The following is an 18,501-nucleotide window of genomic DNA, read 5'->3' on the forward strand; positions in this document are numbered from 1 at the left end:
AGATCTCTGTCTCCTTGCTAGCCACTGGAGAGGACCTGGAGGACTGGAAAATATCTAATGGTGTTCCTCTGTTCAAAAAGGGAAATAGGGATGATCCAGGAAACTATAGACCGGTCAGTCTCACATTGTGATTGGGAAGCTACTGAAAAGAGTTCTTGGGGATAGGATTTATGTGCATTTGGAAGAGCATGATCTAATTAGGGACAGGCAGCATGGCTTTGTGTGGGTCCCATCATGTCTTAATAATTTGATTACATTTTCTGAGGAGGTGACAAAGGTGATTGATGAGGGTGAAGCAGTGGACATTGTATCTTAGGAAGGCTTTCGACGAGGTCCGTCGACAAGGTAGGCTCATCCAGAAGATTAGGATGCATGGGATCCAAAGTGACCTGGCTGCATGGATTAAGAACTGGCTTGCCCATAGGATAGTAGTGAAAGGGTGTTTTTTCTGGCTGGAGGTCAGTGTCTAGTGGTGTTCCCCAGGGATCCATACTGGGTCCTCTGTTGTTTGCGAGAAATGACTTGTATGAAAATGTAGATGGGGAGGATTAGTTAGTTCGTAGATGATACAAAGATCGGTGGAGTTGTGAATAGTGTCAAAGAATGCAACAGGATATCCTTCAGTTGTTTAATCTGGGTAAGTGTGAGGTGCTGCACTTTAGGAGATCAAATGTTAAGAAAAAGTATGCAGTTAATGGCAGGACTCTAAAGGACATTGATATACAGAGGGATCTTGGAGCTCAAGTCTATAAACCCCTGAAAGTGGCCATGCATGTAGATAGGGTGTTAAGGAAGGCATACAGCATACTTGCCTTTATTGATTGGGAAATTGAGTACAAGAGTCAGGATGTAATGTTACAGCTTAATATAACGTTAGTTAGGTCCCACTTAGAATATTGTGTTCAATTCTGGTTTCCACATTACAGGAAGGATGTGAGACTTCGAAAAGGATGCAGAAGAGGTTTGACAAGATGCTGCCTGGATTAGAGGGTATGACCTACAAGGAGACACATGAAAACCTTGGATTGTTCTCTCTGCACTGCTGAAGGCTGAGGGGAAACTTGATAGAAGTCTATAAAATTATGAGATGCATAGATTGGGTTAACGCTTAGAATCTTTTCCCCAGAGTTGAAATGTCTAATACTATGGGTCATACATTTAAGTTGAGAAGGGGAATGTTCAAAGGCGATGTGGAGAGGCAAGTTTTTGTGATAGGGATACATTTGATAGACTTTTAGATAAGCACATGAATATTAAGGAATGGAGGGATATGGACCCAGAGCAGGCAGAAGGGATTAATTTAATTTGACGTTATGTTCGTCACAATATCATGGGCCAAAGAGCCCATTCCTGTGCTTTACTGTTCAATGTTCTCACCCCAGCTTTTAACTGAAACAGGAACAGGAAAAAGCTTCCACATCCAGCTTCAAGTCTCCAGCAAATGCTACTCAAAGCTAAGCTAAAAATCCTGGTTCTGTGGGAGCTTAACCCTACCCATTCAGACTGCTTCTATTGTTCTGACGTTTTGAAAAACCCAAGGCCTAAAGCTTATTGTTGCAGTTATTGGCTTGAAGCAGACTGCTGGGCAGCTGTCTCAACTTCTCCAAACAATTAGGACAAAATACACCTCTTAAAGCTATAGTATCATTACATCTTCCACTTAAAAAACACCTGAACCACCAATATACAAAGAAAGTCATTCACCATTCACTACTACAGTCCATTTCAGTCCGTTTTTTGCCTCTGCCACTGAATACTTCCATCTTCCTTCAAAGTCATGACAATGTGTTGGCAATTTCATTCTCTTGTCCTGCCACGTTTATAATTTTCAAATCGAATGGCCACAATAATAAGCTTCATCTAAACAGTCTGGAATTTTTAATACTTAAATTTTTCCACGAAACTTTAAGAGGCTATGATCAGTATATACAAATGTTTCAGGCACATTGCTGTCAATGTAGATGTTGAAATGTTTTAATGCCAACACAATGCTCAAGGTCTATTTCTGTTGATGACTATTCAATTTTCTGGAAAAATATCCTTCTCGCAAGATGACAGCACTGACACCCACATCTTTTGCATCAATAGCCACCCTGAATGGCTTTGTGTAATTAGGGCTGAAAATGTGTTGCTGGAAAAGCGCAGCAGGTCAGGCAGCATCCAAGGAACAGGAGAATTGACGTTTCGGGCACAAGCCCTTCTCCTGTTCCTTGGATGCTGCCTGACCTGCTGCGCTTTTCCAGCAACACATTTTCAGCTCTGATCTCCAGCATCTGCAGCCCTCACTTTCTCCTTTGTGTAATTAGGTGTGATTAACAGTGGGGCAGTGGTTGATGGCTTTCAGATTGTCAAATTCCTTCTAACATTCCTTCATTCACTGAAATTTTGTGCACTTCAAGTCAGTGGAACAACTACACTACTAAAATTTGGCATGAGCTACTGATATTAAAAGAAGCCACTCAATCCCAGGATTTGTAGTATTTCCCTCGTCAATTGTCTAGGAGACTCCTCAATAACCTTTGTTTTCACATTCTGTGGGGCCATTTGTCCATATCCAATAACATGGCCCAGGAACGTGACTTGGGCTTTTGTGATTTCTTAGCCAAATTAATCACAAAGCTCACCTCCTGAAGTAGGTCAAACATTTTGATTGATGCTCCAGATGTTCCTTCCATGTGCCTAAAAATCATCAGATCATTGATGTACATCACACAATTGGGTTATCCTGAAATGATTTTCTGGTTAATATTTGAAATAGCTTGTGAATTTTTCATACCAAATGGCATGATTTTAAACTGGTACTGTTCATTTGTTGTCATAAAAGTTGACATTTCCTTCACTCTCAGATAAAAGGTATGTGCCACTATCCTCTGAATAAGTTAAACTTAGAAATACAAGTTAATGTCCAACCTTCTCAATACAGTCTTCCAAATATGGAATGAGATATGAATCAGATTTTGTAACTACATTAGCTTTTTGATGGTACCCAGTGATTATGGGTGGATTATCTGGTTTTGGCACCATTAATATGGGTGAGCTCCATTTGCTGCAACTTGCGTCAATTATATTGTCTTTGAGAAGGCTTTTAATTTCTTTTTGAACTAGCGCGAACTTGAGGGTTAAGTCTACAAGGACATTGCTTAATTGGAACAGCATTTCCTATATCTAAATCATGCACAATCAAATTAGTACTTCCCAGCTTATTCCCACATATCCCCATGTTCTTGTCATAATGTTTTCAGGTCTTTTCAAATTTCCTCTGTAGGGGAACCCAATAATTTATCACAATCTGAGAATCTTCTCATTGTCCAATTTAATTTGAGGAATATATAATTCTGAATCATCTAAACTTTGTTCTTCACTATTTTAAGCAGTAATGTATTCTTCTTTTGCTTTTCTTCCTTATCAAAGTACCACTTAATCATATTCACATCATATCTGGCATTCTTATTAAATAGTTCATCTCACTCAATTTCCTTTCAATTTGATAAGGCCCACTAAACCTTGCCTTTAAAGGTTTAGATTAGATTACTTACAGATTAGATTAGATTACTTACAGTGTGGAAACAGGCCCTTCGGCCCAACAAGTCCACACCGACCCGCCGAAGCGCAACCCACCCATACCCCTACATTTACCCCTTTAACCTAACACTACGGGCAATTTAGCATGGCCAATTCACCTGACCCGCACATTTTTGGACTGTGGGAGGAAACCGGAGCACCCGGAGGAAACCCACGCAGACACGGGGAGAATGTGCAAACTCCACACAGTCAGTCGCCTGAGTCGGGAATTGAACCCGGGTCTCTGGCGCTGTGAGGCAGCAGTGCTAACCACTGTGCCACCGTGCCGCCCACTAATGGTGTTATAACCAGTGGTTCACCAACCACTGGTTATAACACTAACTAGCAAATTATCTCCACTAACAAATTGTGATATTTTGATTCCTTGTTTGTTTCCTGTGTCATTGCATGTGCTACTTTTAAATGCTGTCTAGCCAACTCACATTCTCTGTTTAATCCCTCCCTAAAATTTGATAGTCCATGTATGGTATCTAAATTCTGAATCACCAATTTCTCCTTAATTTGTGGTCCTGTCACTTCATGCCCCAAAACTAATTCAATGGACTGAATTTAGTTGATTCATTAAGTGCATCCCTAATCACAGGAAGTGCAAATGGAATTCTTTTATCCCAATCCTCTAGATAGACTTGACTATAAGCTCGCAACATGGTCTTTACAATTTGATGCCATCTTCCTAATTCTCCCTGCAATTCTGGATAGTATGCAGTGGACTTAAATTGTTTTAGAACATAGAACATAGAACATAGAAGAATACAGCGCAGTACAGGCCCTTGGGCCCTCGATGTTGCGCCGATCCAAGCCCACCTAAACTACACTAACCCACTATCCTCCATATACCTATCCAATGCCCTCTTAAATGCCCATAAAGAGGGAGAGTCCACCACTGTTACTGGCAGGGCATTCCATGAACTAACGACTCGCTGAGTGAAGAACCTACCCCTAACATCAGTCCTATATCTACCCCCCCTTAATTTAAAGCTATGCCCCCTTGTAATACCCGACTCAATACGCGGGAAAAGGTTCATACTGTCGACCCTATCTAACCCCCTAATCATCTTGTACACCTCAATCAAGTCACCCCTAAACCTTCTTTTCTCTAGTGAAAACAGCCCCAAGTGCCTCAGTCTTTCCTCATACGATTTTCCTTCCATACCAGGCAACATCCTGGTAAACCTCCTCTGCACCCGTTCCAATGCCTCCACATCCTTCCTATAGTATGGCGACCAAAACTGCACACAATATTCCAGATGCGGCCGTACCAGAGTCTTATACAACTGCATCATGACCTCAGGACTCCGGAACTCAATTCCTCTACCAATAAAAGCCAGTACGCCATATGCCTTCCTCACCGCACTATTTACCTGGGTGGCAACTTTCAGAGATCTGTGTACATGGACACCAAGATCCCTCTGCTCATCCACACTACCAAGTATCCGACCATTAGCCCAGTACCCCATCTTTTTGTTATTCTTCCCAAAGTGAATCACCTCGCACTTAGCTACATTGAATTCCATCTGCCACCTTTCTGCCCAGCTCTGCAGCTTCTCTATATCCTGCTGTAACCTGCCACATGCTTCCTCACTGTCAACAACTCCTCCGACTTTCGTATCATCCGCAAACTTGCTCACCCAACCTTCTAACCCCTCTTCCAGGTCATTTATAAAAATGACAAACAGCAATGGTCCCAAAACAGATCCTTGCGGAACACCGCTAGTGACGGCACTCCATGAAGAAACTTTGCCATCAACTACTACCCTCTGTCTTCTTCCATCCAGCCAATTCCTAATCCAAACCTCCAACTCACCCTCAATGCCATATCTCCGTATTTTCTGCAGTAGCCTACCATGGGGAACCTTATCAAACGCCTTACTAAAATCCATATATACCACATCTACCGCTTTCCCCTCATCAACCTCCTTCGTCACCTTTTCAAAGAATTCAATAAGGTTTGTGAGGCACGACTTGCCCTTCACAAAACCATGCTGACTATCCTTGATCACATTATTCCTATCCAGATGTGCATAAATCCTATCCCTTACAATTCTCTCTAAGACTTTGCCCACAACAGAAGTGAGACTCACCGGCCTATAGTTACTAGGGCTATCCCTACTCCCCTTTTTGAACAAGGGAACCACATTTGCTATCCTCCAGTCTTCTGGGACTACTCCTGTAGACAAAGAGGACATAAAAATCAAGGCCAATGGCTCTGCAATCTCCTCCCTTGCTTCCCAGAGAATCCTAGGATAAATGCCATCAGGCCCAGGGGACTTATCTATTTTCACCTTTTCCAGGATTTCCAACACCTCTTCTCTACATACCTCAAAGCCATCCATTCTACTTATTTGTGCCTCAGTATTCTCATCGACAACAATGCCCTGTTCCTGAGTGAATACTGAAGAAAAGTATTCATTCAGTGTCTCCCCAATCTCTTCCGCCTCCACACGCAACTTCCCCCTACTATCCTTGACTGGACCTATTTCTACCCTAGTCATTCTTTTATTCCTAACATACCTATAGAAAGCCTTAGGGTTTTCCCTAATCCTATCTACTAAGGACCTTTCATGTCCCCTCCTTGCTGCTTTTAGCTCTCTCTTCAGGTCCTTCCTGGCTACCCTATAACTCTCAATCGCCCCAATTGAACCTTCACGTCTCATCTTGAGATAGGCCGCCCTCTTCCATTTAACAAGGGATTCCAATTCCTTATTAAACCACGGCTCCCTCGCACGACCCTTTCCTTCCTGCCTGACAGGTACATAATTATCAAGGACACTCAATAGTTGCCCCTTGAACAAGTTCCACATATCATTTACACTCTTGCCTTGGAGTCTACTTTTCCAAGCCACACATCCTAAGTCATGCCTCACCGCATCATAATTTCCCTTACCCCAGCTATAATTCTTGCCCTGTAGTACACACTTATCCCTCTCCATCACGAGTGTAAAAATCACCGAATTATGGTCACTATCCCCAAAGTGCTCACCTACCTCTAATTCTAACACCTGGCCTGGTTCGTTACCCAGAACCAAATCCAGTATGGCCTCACCTCTTGTTGGCCTGTCTACATATTGTGTCAGGAAACTCTCCTGCACACATTGAACAAACACTGACCCATCTAACGAACTTGAGCTATAGCTTTCCCAATCAATATCAGGAAAGTTAAAGTCCCCCATAACAACCACCCTATTACTGTCACTCATCTCCTGAATCACCTTCCCAATCCTTTCTTCAATGATTCTAGGACTATTAGGAGGCCTGTAAAAGACTCCTAACAGGGTGACCTCACCTTTCCTATTCCTAACCTCAGCCCAAACTACCTCAGATGGCAAGTCCTCATCCATCGTCCTTTCCACCGCTGTAATACTATCTTTGACAAGCAATGCCACACCTCCCCCTCTTTTACCCCCACCTCTGACCCTACTAAAACATTTAAATCCCGGAACCTGCAACAGCCAATCCTGTCCCTGTTCTAGCCATGTCTCCGTAATAGCCACAACATCGAAGTCCCAGGTACCAACCAACGCTGCAAGTTCACCTACCTTATTTCGTATACTTCTTGCATTGAAGTATACACACTTCAAGCCACTTCCCTGTTTACAGGCACCCTCCTTGGAAATTGATGCCATGTTCCTCACCTCCCTACACTCCAGGCCCTGCACCCTGAAGCTACAATCTGGGTTCCCATGCCCCTGCCGAGTTAGTTTAAACCCCCCCCAAGAGCACTAGCAAACCTCCCCCCAAGGATACTGGTTCCCCTCAGGTTCAGGTGTAGACCATCCTGTTTATAGAGGTCCCACCGTCCCCAGAAAGAACCCCAGTTGTCCAAAAACTGGAACCCCTCCCTCCTGCACCATCCCTGAAGCCACGCATTTAATTGTTCTCTCTCCCTATTCCTCGAATCTCTATCACGTGGCACGGGTAACAAACCAGATTTTGTTCCTCAGCTATCCATAACTTCCTTGGATGACTAATGTAAAATTTGATCCTTGATCTGATTGTATTTCTGTAGGTAGTTAAAAAAAATTGAATAACTCTTTGATAATTCTTTCAGCCATGATACTGAGTAATGGAATGGCCTCTGGAAATCCAACAGACACATCCATTATGGTTAACAAGTACTGATTCCCAATTTTTGTTTTAGGGAGGGATTCTATACAACAAATTAAGACTTTAATGAAAGACTCCTCAATTGTGGGAATTGGCTTAATGTGTGGCAAAATTCAACTGCATCCTTATGCAGTCCAGTCCAGTAAAAGTGTGTGTATTTTGGCTAGAATTTTCCTTACTCTCAAATGACTTTGTAATGCTAAATCATATGCCACCCGCAACACTTTCCTGTAGCCTACCAATCATACCACTTGAACTTCTGCCTATTTCTCAACCACCTGAATGTGATTGTCTCCGTTTCCTCATCAAGATGTAACATTCTGGGGATACACTTAGATTCTTCTTCACTTTGGTACAGTTACTTTAGTTTTTCATCTGTTATAATTCAGCTAATTTCTCTGAACTAAAAATATTTACTTTGTCCTCCACCTGTTCTTATTTTTTCTTAACCATTTGATCAAACATGGTCTCTGATAATTAAGCCACAACTTCCTTAGTTTTATTCTTTGATTTCTCCTTCTGTTTCAACCATTGGCTTTGTGACTTTGTTACCACACAGCCAGGAAAGATCCGAGGATAAACGTCCTGTAACACCTCAGTTGCTGGATTTTCCACTGGCTTTTCAACAAGAGTAGGCATCCCTACCACCCACGATCCAGCGATATCATTACCGTAGATGAATTCTATTTCCAGAACCAAGAAGCTATGAACCTGCACTCCAAGGTCTCTTAGTTCAGCAACACTCCCTAGGACCTTACCATTAAGTGTATAAGTCCTGCTAAAATTTGCTTTTCCAAATTGCAGCCACTCGCATTTATCTGAATTAAACTTCATCTGCCACTTCTCAGCCCATTGGCCCATCTGATCAAGATCCTGTTGTAATCTGAGGTAATCTTCTTCACTGTCCACTACACCTCCAATTTTGGTGTCATCTGCAAACTTATTAACTGTACCTCTTATGCTCGCATCCAAATCATTTATATAAATGGTGAAAAGTAGTGGAGCCAGCATCGATCCAGTGGCACTCCAGTCTGAAAAACAACCCTCCACCACCACCCTCTGTCTTCTACCCTTGAGCCAGTTCTGTATCCACATGGCTAGTTCTCCCTTTATTCCATGCGATCTAACCTTGCTAACCAGTCTCCCATAGGAACCTTGTCGAATGCCTAATTGAAGTCCATATAGATCATATCTTGTCATAGAATAGAATCCGTACAGTGTGAAAACACACCATTTGGCCCTTCAAGTCCATACCAACTCTTCAAAGTATATCCCATCCCGACTCATCCCCCTATTCTATCTCTGTAACCTTGCGTTTCCCATGGCTAATCCATCCAACCTACACTTCTCTGGATAATGTAGCATGGCAAATCTACTGAACCTGCACATTTTGCACTGTGGGAGGAAACCACAGTGCCCAGAAGAAACTCACATAGACATGGGGAGAATGTGCAATAAGCTCACAAACAGTCACCTGAGTCTGGAATTGAACCCGGGTTCCTGGCACTGTGAGGCAGCACTGCTAACCACTGAGCTACCGTGCTACCCTGTCATATTGCAGGGATGTTGAAATGTTGGAAAGTTTACTAGGATAATACCTGGAACAAGCAGATTGCCTTGTTACTCGATATTCACAGCAATATGCTTGATTCTTAACTGACTCTTAATTAGGGATGGGCTAGCCAGTGACTTCCTCATCCTTTGAATGAATAAAAAATACCCTTGCAGCATATGAGTGCAGCAAATGATTTTAGGAAACTAGAGCACCTGGCAGAAACCCATGGAAGCACAGGGAAAACATGCAAACTTCCACAAAGTCACTCATGACTATAATTGAACCCGAATCCCTGGTTCTGTGAGGCTGCAGTGCCAAGCATTGAGCCACTGTGCAACCCCAAAGCACAGAGTAGGTGAGTACAATGATGGTTTTGGTTCATGTAGGGAAAAGCTAAGTGCATATGGGTCAGCATAAGAATCAAAATACCTTGTGAGGAAATGTCTTGCTTTTGATAGACGTCCCTCACTACCAGCCTGGTTGTTAATGGAACCAATTCATTTAAAATGATGGTGGCAAGCCTGCACCTTGAAGTGTGGGTAGTGTTGTTATCCTCCGTTTAATAATTACTTTCAGGTTTGTACTTTAGTCATTTCAAAAGTTGTTTTTAACAAATTTGATAATGTCTGAATGCAGATTTATCATAATCCTCTGGTCGTTTTCAGTGTCACAGTGACTGAAATCGTCTGGAGTTACTGGTAGCCTAAAATACCTTAATCTCTTAAAGTATGGTAATTTGAGAAATTGAGCAATTGTTAAATGGCTTATCCACCAAATTTGTTCTTGGGCAGGATTTGGCTGAGAGGTTAATTGCGTCAGTCGAGCTGATGTTTATCCTGTGCTTAATCCAATGCATCAGGTGCAGGTACATATAACAAGTCACCGTTGGTATAAATACAGTAAGATCCAGCTGGACAGCAGCAAAGCTAAACAGAGCAGCAAAGCATCATAACAGCTGCATCAGGTTGCCAACAACTTACAGAACAATGGTAAGTTGCACATGATATTTCATTTTATGGTTTATTGGAGTGCCACAAGGATCGGTGCTGGGACCTCTACTTTTTGTCATTTACAGAAATGATTTGGATGCGAGCATAAGAGGTACAGTTAGTAAATTTGCAGATGACACCAAAATTAGAGGTGTTGTGGACAGCGAAGAGGGTTACCTCAGATTATAACAGAATCTTGACCAGTTGGGCCAATGGGCTGAGAAGTGGCAGATGGAGTTTAATTCAGATAAATGTGAGTTGCTGCATTTTGGGAAAGCAAATTTTAGCAGGACTTATACACTTAATGGTAAGGTCCTAGGGAGTGTTGCTGAACAAAGAGACCTTGGAGTGCAGGTTCATAGCTTCTTGAAAGTGGAGTCACAGGTAGATAGAATAGTAAAGAAGGCGTTTGGTATGCTTTCCTTTATTGGCCAGAGTATTGAGTACAGGAGTTGGGAGGTCATGTTGCGACTGTACAGGACATTGGTTATGTCACTGTTGGAATATTGCGTGCAATTCTGTTCTCCTTCCTATCGGAAAGATGGTGTGTAACTTGAAAGGGTTCAGAAAGGATTTACAAGGATGTTGCCTGGGTTGGAGGATTTGAGCTATAGGGAGAGGCTGAAGAGGCTGGGGTTTTCCCTGGAGTATCGGAGGCTGAAGGGTGACCTTATAGAGGTTTACAAAATCATGAGGGGCATGGATAGGGTAAATAGACAAAGTCTTTTCCCTGAGGTCAGGGAGTCCAGAACTAGAGTGCATAGGTTTAGGGTGAGAGGGGAAAAATATAAAAGAGACCTAAGGGGCAACTTTTTCACACAGGTTGGTGGTACGTGTATGGAATGAACAGCCAGAGGAAGTGGTGGAGGCTGGTACAATTGCAACATTTAAGAAGCATTTGGATGGGTATATGAATAGGAAGGGTTTGGAGGGATATGGGCCGGGTGCTGGCAGGTGGGACTAGATTGGGTTAGGATATCTGGTCGGCATGGACGGATTGGACTGAAGGGTCTGTTTCCATGCTATACATCTCTATGACTCTATTTCTTTAGTATTATAGAATCCCGAAAGTGTGGAAGCAGCTCATTCAGCTCATTGAGTCATGCTGACCCTCTGAAGAGTATCCCACCCAGACCCAGCCCCCTTCCCTTTCCATATAACCCAACATTCCCCATGGCTAAAACACCTAGCCTGAACATCCCTGATCATGATGTCCAATTTAGCAAGGCTAATCCACTTAACCTGCACATCTTTGGAATGTGGGAGGAAACTGGAGCACCCGGAGGAAACCTAAACAACACAGTGAGAATGTGCAAACTTGACATAGATGCTTGCCCAAGGATGAAATCAAACCCAGGTTCCTGATGTTGTGAGGCAGCAGTACTAACCACTGAGCCACCCCAGATCTTGTCCTTGGTAAGTTGATTTAATTTTAAAATATCACATTGTTAATACCACTTCTACCTCAGTCAAAAGTGTGTAGGTCCAAACCCCTCAACAAATTTCAACAGAAGTCCACATGACAAACATCCACTGCACTACCCTCATTCAGGTATTTGAGGTAGTGACAAGGAAGATCACATTTATAAAGCATGACTATTTCTGAAAGTCATTCTATCCTTAACTAGTTCATGCCTCTCTAAAGGACAGTATCTGATTTCAGGATTGATTTCAACAACTTGCCCACCAAAGAAAGTTGAACTGGCCTATAATTTTTTGGCATTTCATTTTTAAACAATTGAACCACATCAGTATTTCTCCAGTCCTTTAACACCTCACCTGTATCTAACAAGAATTGAAAAATAATCCTCAGAGTATCTGCTATTTTCTCAAAGCTACTTCAACGCAAAGAGCATTAAAGGTAAGGTAGATGCGCTTAGAGTCTGGATCAATACAAGAGACTATGATGTTGTGGCCATCACAGGGGCTTGGTTGAGAGAGGGACATGACTGGCTGCTCAACGTTCCAGAGTTTTGTTGTTTTAGTTGAGGTAAAGAGAAAGAGATGGAGGAGTTATATTACTAATCAGGGAGAATATTACATCTGAACTCAGAGAGGACGTACTGGAGAACTCATTCACTCAGGCAACATGGGTAGCGCTCAAAAACTAGATGGGTGCGATCACTTGAAAAAGATCATACTATAGGCTCTCTAACAGCCATCGAGACATTGAGGAGCAAGCATGTAGGCAGATGATGGGAAGATGCAATAAAGAGAGTTGTCTTAGCTGGTGACTTTAATTTCCCCAATATTGACTGGGCCTCCTTTAGAGCAAAAGGCTTGGACAGGACAAAATTTATTAAGTGCATCCAAGAGGATTTCTTGAAACAGTATGTGGACAGTCCAACTAGAGGAGGGGCCATCTTGTACTGCCTAATGTGCCTGGCCATGTGACTGACCTTTCAGTGTTGGACTGGGGTATACAAAGTTAAAAACACCAGGTTGTAGTCCAACAGGTTTATTTGGAACCACTAGCTTACACAATGCTGCTCCTTCATCAGGTGGTTGTGGAGCATAAGATCATAAAACACAAAATTTACAGCAGAAGTTTATGATGTGATGTACTGAAATTATATATTGAAAATGACTTGGATTATTTGTTAAATCTCTCATCTTTTAGAATGACCTGTTGGTTTCAATTCTTTTGTAAATCCCAGAATTTCTTTGAAGTTACATTCTCAAGTGAACTTTAACAATAGGTGCCATGTCAGCTCAGATAATGCATTGAAGGTGTATGGTTAAAGGATTCTGGATCAGTGGTGCTGGAAGAGCACAGCAATTCAGGCAGCATCCAACAAGCTGCGAAATCGACGTTTCGGGCAAAAGCCCTTCATCAGGAAGGGCTTTTACCTCGGTGTATGGTTAAAGTCTGTCTGTCTGTGTCTCAATGTTCAGACTGATTCTATTTCTAAAAAAGGGATTTACAGAATCTTACACGGACTCATGCAGGTTTTGAGCAAAATAAAATGTAATTCTGCAAGTGCAAATTCACACCACAAACTTATATGTGTATGCGTGCATGTGGATGTGTGTGTGTGTGTGGAGAGGGTGTGATTGTCTGTGAGAGCGTATGTGTATGTGCGTGAGTGTAAAGGGGTATAAGTCTATGAGAGGGTGTGGGTGTGTGGGTGTGTATATGTGAGTATATGAGAAAGGGTCTGTGTGAGTGCATGTGTCTGCAGGAGTGAGAGTGTGTGTGTGTACACACTTGCATGCATGTGTGTGAGAGTCTGTGGCTGAGGCCATCCCCATGGGCACCGAACTTGGCTATCAGCCACTTTGCATTTCTCCCTGTCCCAAAGTTCACTTTGGAGGATAGTCACCCAAAGGTCCGATGCCGAATGTTCTGGACTGCTGAAGTGTTCTCCAACTAGGAGGGAACACACCTGGCTGGTGATTGATGTACGGTGTCCATTCATCCATTGTTATAAGGTCTGCTCGGTCTCGCTAATGTACCATTCCTCAGGGCATCCTTGGCTGCAGCTTATGAGATAGACAATGTTGGCCGGGTCACATGAGTACATGCCGCGTACATTGTGGGTGGTGTCCCCACTTGTAATGGTGGTATTCATGTCAACACTCTGACATGTCTTGCAGAGACATCAGCCATGACAGGGTTGTATGGTGTTGACCTGAAAGCCGGGCAGTTTGCTACAAGCAATGATCTGTTTGAGGTTTGGTAGTTGTTTAAAGGTGAGAAGTGGAGGCATGGGAAAGGACCTGGCATTGTGCGCATACTCATCGAAAATGTGTTGCAGGCTGTGAAGAACATGACGTAGCATTTCAGCTCCTGGGAAGTACTGGACAACGAAAGGTACCTTGTCAGTTGCAGCTCGTGTCTGTCTCCTGAGGAGGTCATTACAGTTTCTCGCTGTGGCACGTCGGGACTGGCGGTCGATGAGTTGAGATCATGCCCTGTTCTTATGAGGGCGTTCTTGAGTACTTCCAAGTGCTCATCACGTTCCTTCTCATCTGAACAGATCCTTGTATACGTAGGGCTTATCCGTAGGGAATGGCTCTTTTAATATGTTTGGGATGGAAGCTGAAGAAGTGTATCTTCGTGAGGTTATCCGTGGATTCACGGTAGAGTGATGTGCTTGAGGTGCCCATCTTGATGGAGTGCATGTGTCCAAGAATGAGACAGATACCAAAGAGTGAGTTTGATGGTGGGATGAAACTCATTGATACCACTGTGTAGTTGTTTCAGTGACTCCTCGCCATGGGTGCAGAGGAAGAAAATGTCGTCAATATACCTGGTGTACAGGTCCTGCATAGAGAAGAAGCCTTGTTCGAACCTGTGCATGAAAATGTTGGCAGACTGGGGTGCAAATTTGGTCCCCATGGCTGTTCTGTGTATCTGGATGATGAACTGGTTATCAAAGGTGAAGACGTTGTGGTCGAGGAAAAAATGGATGAGTTGTAGGACGGTGCTTAGAGATTGGCAATTGTTGGTGTTGAGTACTGAGGCTGTCATCATGGGGGATGCTGGTGTAGAGTGTGAAACATCCATTGTGAAGAGGAATGTTCCCAGTTCGACTGGCTAGTGGGTGTTGAGTTTCTATAAGAAATCTGTAGTGTCACAACAGAAGCTGGGGGATCTCCTGCACCATGGGTTTCAAGATGCCTTCGACATAGCCAGAGAGATTCTCACACAGGTTCCCATTGTCTGCTACAATGGGACGTCCTGGTGTGTTGGCTTTGTGTATCTTCGGAAGGCAGTAGAAGTCGCCTACGCAAGAGATGAGGGCGCGTAGGGAACTCTGAAGGACTGGATCCAAGTCCTGATCAATGTTTTTAGTTTTTAGATTAAACAAACAATCCATGTCTTTTTCAATGTATCATTTCAATTGCATCGCACTGTAAACGTTTGCTATAAATTCTGTGCCTCATGATCCGATATACTCCACAACCACCTGATGAAGGAGCAGTGCTCTGAAACTCATGCTTCCAAATAAACCTGTTGGACTATAACCTGGTTTTGTATGACCTTTCAGTGAGGAAGCATTTTTGAAAGTGATCACAACTCCTTAGGTTTTAAGATAGCTATGAATAAGGATAAGTCAGGACTTTGTGTCAAGGTACTAAATTGGGGGAGGGCAAATTACATCAGTATTAGGCAGGAGCTAACTGAGAGGAGCTGTTAACAGGCAAGTCCACATTTGACATGTTGGTATTGTTTAAAGGCTTGGTGATGAGAGTTCAGAACCGGTATGTTCCAGTAAGGCGAAGGGCAAGGTGAGGGACCCTTGGATAATACATTTAGTCAAAAGGAAATAAGAGGCATATGTAAAGTTTCAGAAACTAAAATTGAACAGGACCTATGAGGAATATAAAGAAAGCAGGAAAGAACACAAGCAGGGAATTAAGAGAGCAAGATGGAGCCATGAAATTACCTTGGCAAGTAGATCATTGCTTGTAGCAAACTGCCTGGCTTTCAGGACAACACCACACAACCCTGTCATGGCTGATGTCTCTGCAAGATATGTATTAAAACAAGACAATAATTAGGGAGAAGGCAGGACCACTCAAGGGCAAAGGAGGGAAATGATGCTTGGACACAGAGGATGAGGGTGAAATCTTAAACAAGTAGCTTGCATTGGTATTCACCCAGGAGAAGGATATAGAGTATTGTGCAATTTTTGTGGAGCATGCTAATTTGTTAAGGCATTTTGAGATCAAGAAAAAAGTGGTGTCTCTTGAAGCGTATTAAGGTGGATAAGTCTCGAGGGCCTGATGATATCTACCCCAAGTTATTGAGAGAGGCAAGAGAGGAAATTGCTGGGGCCTTGACCAAAATCTTTGTATTCTCATTAGCCCCTGGAGAGATCCAGGAAGATTGGCGAGTAGCCAATCTTATTCCTCTGTTCAAAAAGGGTCATAGGGATAATACCAGACACTATAGACCTGAGAGCCTCACTCAGTGGTTGGGAAGCTACTGGAGAGAATTGTTAGGGATAGGATTTACGTGCAATTGGAAAACATGGCTTTATGCAGAGCAGATCATGTCTTATGTACTTGATTGAATTTTTCAAGGTGGTAACGAAGGTGATGGACAAGAGTAGAACAGTGGATATTGTCTACATGGACTTTAGTAAGGCTTTCGACAAGGTCTGTTATGGTAGGCTCATCCAGAAGATTAAGATGCATGGGATCCACGGTGACCTGGCCGCATGGATTAAGAATTGGCTTGCCCATAGAAGGTGGAGGGCAGAGGTGGAAGATTGATTTTCAAGCTGGAGGTCCATAGCTAGTAGTGTTCTACAGTGATCGATACTGGGCCCTCTGCTGTTTCTGATGTATATAAATGACTTCGATGAAAATTTGGATGGATGGGTTCATAATTTGGAGATGATACAATGATCGATGGAGTTGGGGCTAGTATAAAAGGTTGTCAAAGGACACAGTGGGATATACTTTTAGCTGCAGATATGGTCGGAGAAATTGCAGATGGAGTTTAATCCATGTGCGTGTGAGATGCTGCACATATGGAGATCAAATGTTAAGAAAAACTATACAGTTAATGGCAGAATCCTGAACAATGTACAGAAGGATCTTGTAGTTCAAGTCCATAGCTCTCTGAAAGTGGTTACACAAGTAGGTAGAGTGGTGAAGAAGGCATAAGACATGCTTGCCTTTATTGGTCAGGGAATTGAGTACAAGAGTCAGGATGTCATGTTGCAGCTTTACAAAACTTTTGCTAGGCCCCACTTAGAGTTTTGCATTTAATTCTGGTCACCACATTACAGGAAGGATGTGGAGGCTTTGGAGATGGTGCAGAAGAGGTTTCTCAGGATGTTGCCTGAATTAGAGTGTATGAACTACAAGGAGAGGCTAGAAAAATTCAGGTTGTTTTCTCTGGAGTGCCAGAGGCTGAGGGGAGACTTGATAGACATCTTTAAAATGATGAGGTGTATAGATAGGGTTGACGGTACAACTCTTTTCCCCAGAGCTGAAATGTCTAAAACAAGGGGGCATGCATTTAAGGAGGAAAGTTCAAAGGAGACATGAGGGGCAAATTGTTTTACTGTGGTCTGAGTGTGGAACGGACTACCACTGGTGGTGGTGGATGCAGATATGATACGGGCATTTAAGAGATCTTTAGATAAGCACATGAATATGCAAGGAATGGAGAAGTATGGACCAAGGGTAGGCAGAGAGATTAGTCTAATTTAGCACCATGTTCGGCACAACATCGAGGATCGAAGGGCCCTATGCTGTACTATGCTGTACTATAGTCTACGTTCTAATCCTAGGGAAACAATCCATCCTGTCCTGCGGACATCTATTTTCAAGGAATTCCAACTCCTAACACTTCCTTTCTCATGTTTTGTCCAACATTTCACACTGCCTGTCTTGGTTTAAATATCCACAACATCCGATTCCTGATTACGAGGACAAAAAAAAATTTAAATATTTTTCCCATATCCTCTGGATCTTCAAGATGTTCCCTTCTTCATCTGACAGGTCCCACATTTTCCCTTAGCTATGTTTTTGCTCTTGGTAAATTGCTAAAACATTGTTGGGTTTTCTTTCATTTTGCTTGCTAATATTTTAGCATTTCCTTTCATTTTGTTTTTTCTTGATTCTTATACTTTCTTTACTGCAGTATTGAGTTTTGAGAGTATTATAAGCTCTCTTACTGTTTAATTTTTCCCTGTATTTTTCTAGACAGCCATGGAAGTCCATATTTGTCAGTGCCATTCTTATTTTTCAAGGATTTTGTCTGCTTTGTGTCCCAAGGATCTCACTTTTGTGCCTTCCACTGGTATACCATTGATGTATCCTTTAGCAGTCCTGTCCAGTCCACTTCAGTCAGTTCAGCTTTATAAAGAAAAAAATGACATTCCCTAATTAAAAGCTTTTAATCCTGATTGTTGTCCTTTTCCATAAGACTAACCAAATTGAGGTCCCTATCCCTGATATGGTCATCTGCTATTAATTTACCCACTTGCCCATCCACATTTTCTAAAACTAAATGCAGAATTGTGTCTCCTCTCATTAGGCTCGTAAGATAGTTTAAACATCTTTTTCCTGGACACAGTACATGAATAGTTCACACTCAATGTCACTTATATTGTTTGAGAAACCCAAATGATAGTGGGATACTTGTAAGCTATTTATTAATGTCCTCTCAATCCAAAAGGCTCAAATTTATCTACATTCATATTCTGCTATCTCCCTCACTATTTGGTGGTGATGGGGTATCTGAAATATATGTGTAGTAGTGTAAATGATCCTTTTTTATTCTTAAACTCAACCCATGAAACCTCA

The 18,501-nt window shown here is 42.5% G+C and overlaps 1 protein-coding gene across 1 annotated transcript in view; it reads left to right on the forward strand.

The window, feature by feature from the left end:
• The first annotated feature begins 10,191 nt into the window (after nt 1-10,191).
• The window catches only part of LOC122553238 (glycoprotein hormones alpha chain-like), a 40,515-nt gene continuing 32,205 nt past the window's right edge, over nt 10,192-18,501 (forward strand). The window contains exon 1 of the mRNA XM_043696823.2: nt 10,192-10,230. Coding sequence (XP_043552758.2) covers nt 10,228-10,230 — 3 coding nt within the window. The 5' untranslated portion in view covers nt 10,192-10,227. The remainder of the gene's footprint in view (nt 10,231-18,501) is intronic.

The sequence above is a fragment of the Chiloscyllium plagiosum genome, unplaced genomic scaffold (assembly GCF_037043375.1).
Source record: "Chiloscyllium plagiosum isolate Xiang-an unplaced genomic scaffold, Cpla_swu_hap1 HiC_scaffold_10, whole genome shotgun sequence".
NCBI lineage: Eukaryota > Metazoa > Chordata > Chondrichthyes > Orectolobiformes > Hemiscylliidae > Chiloscyllium > Chiloscyllium plagiosum.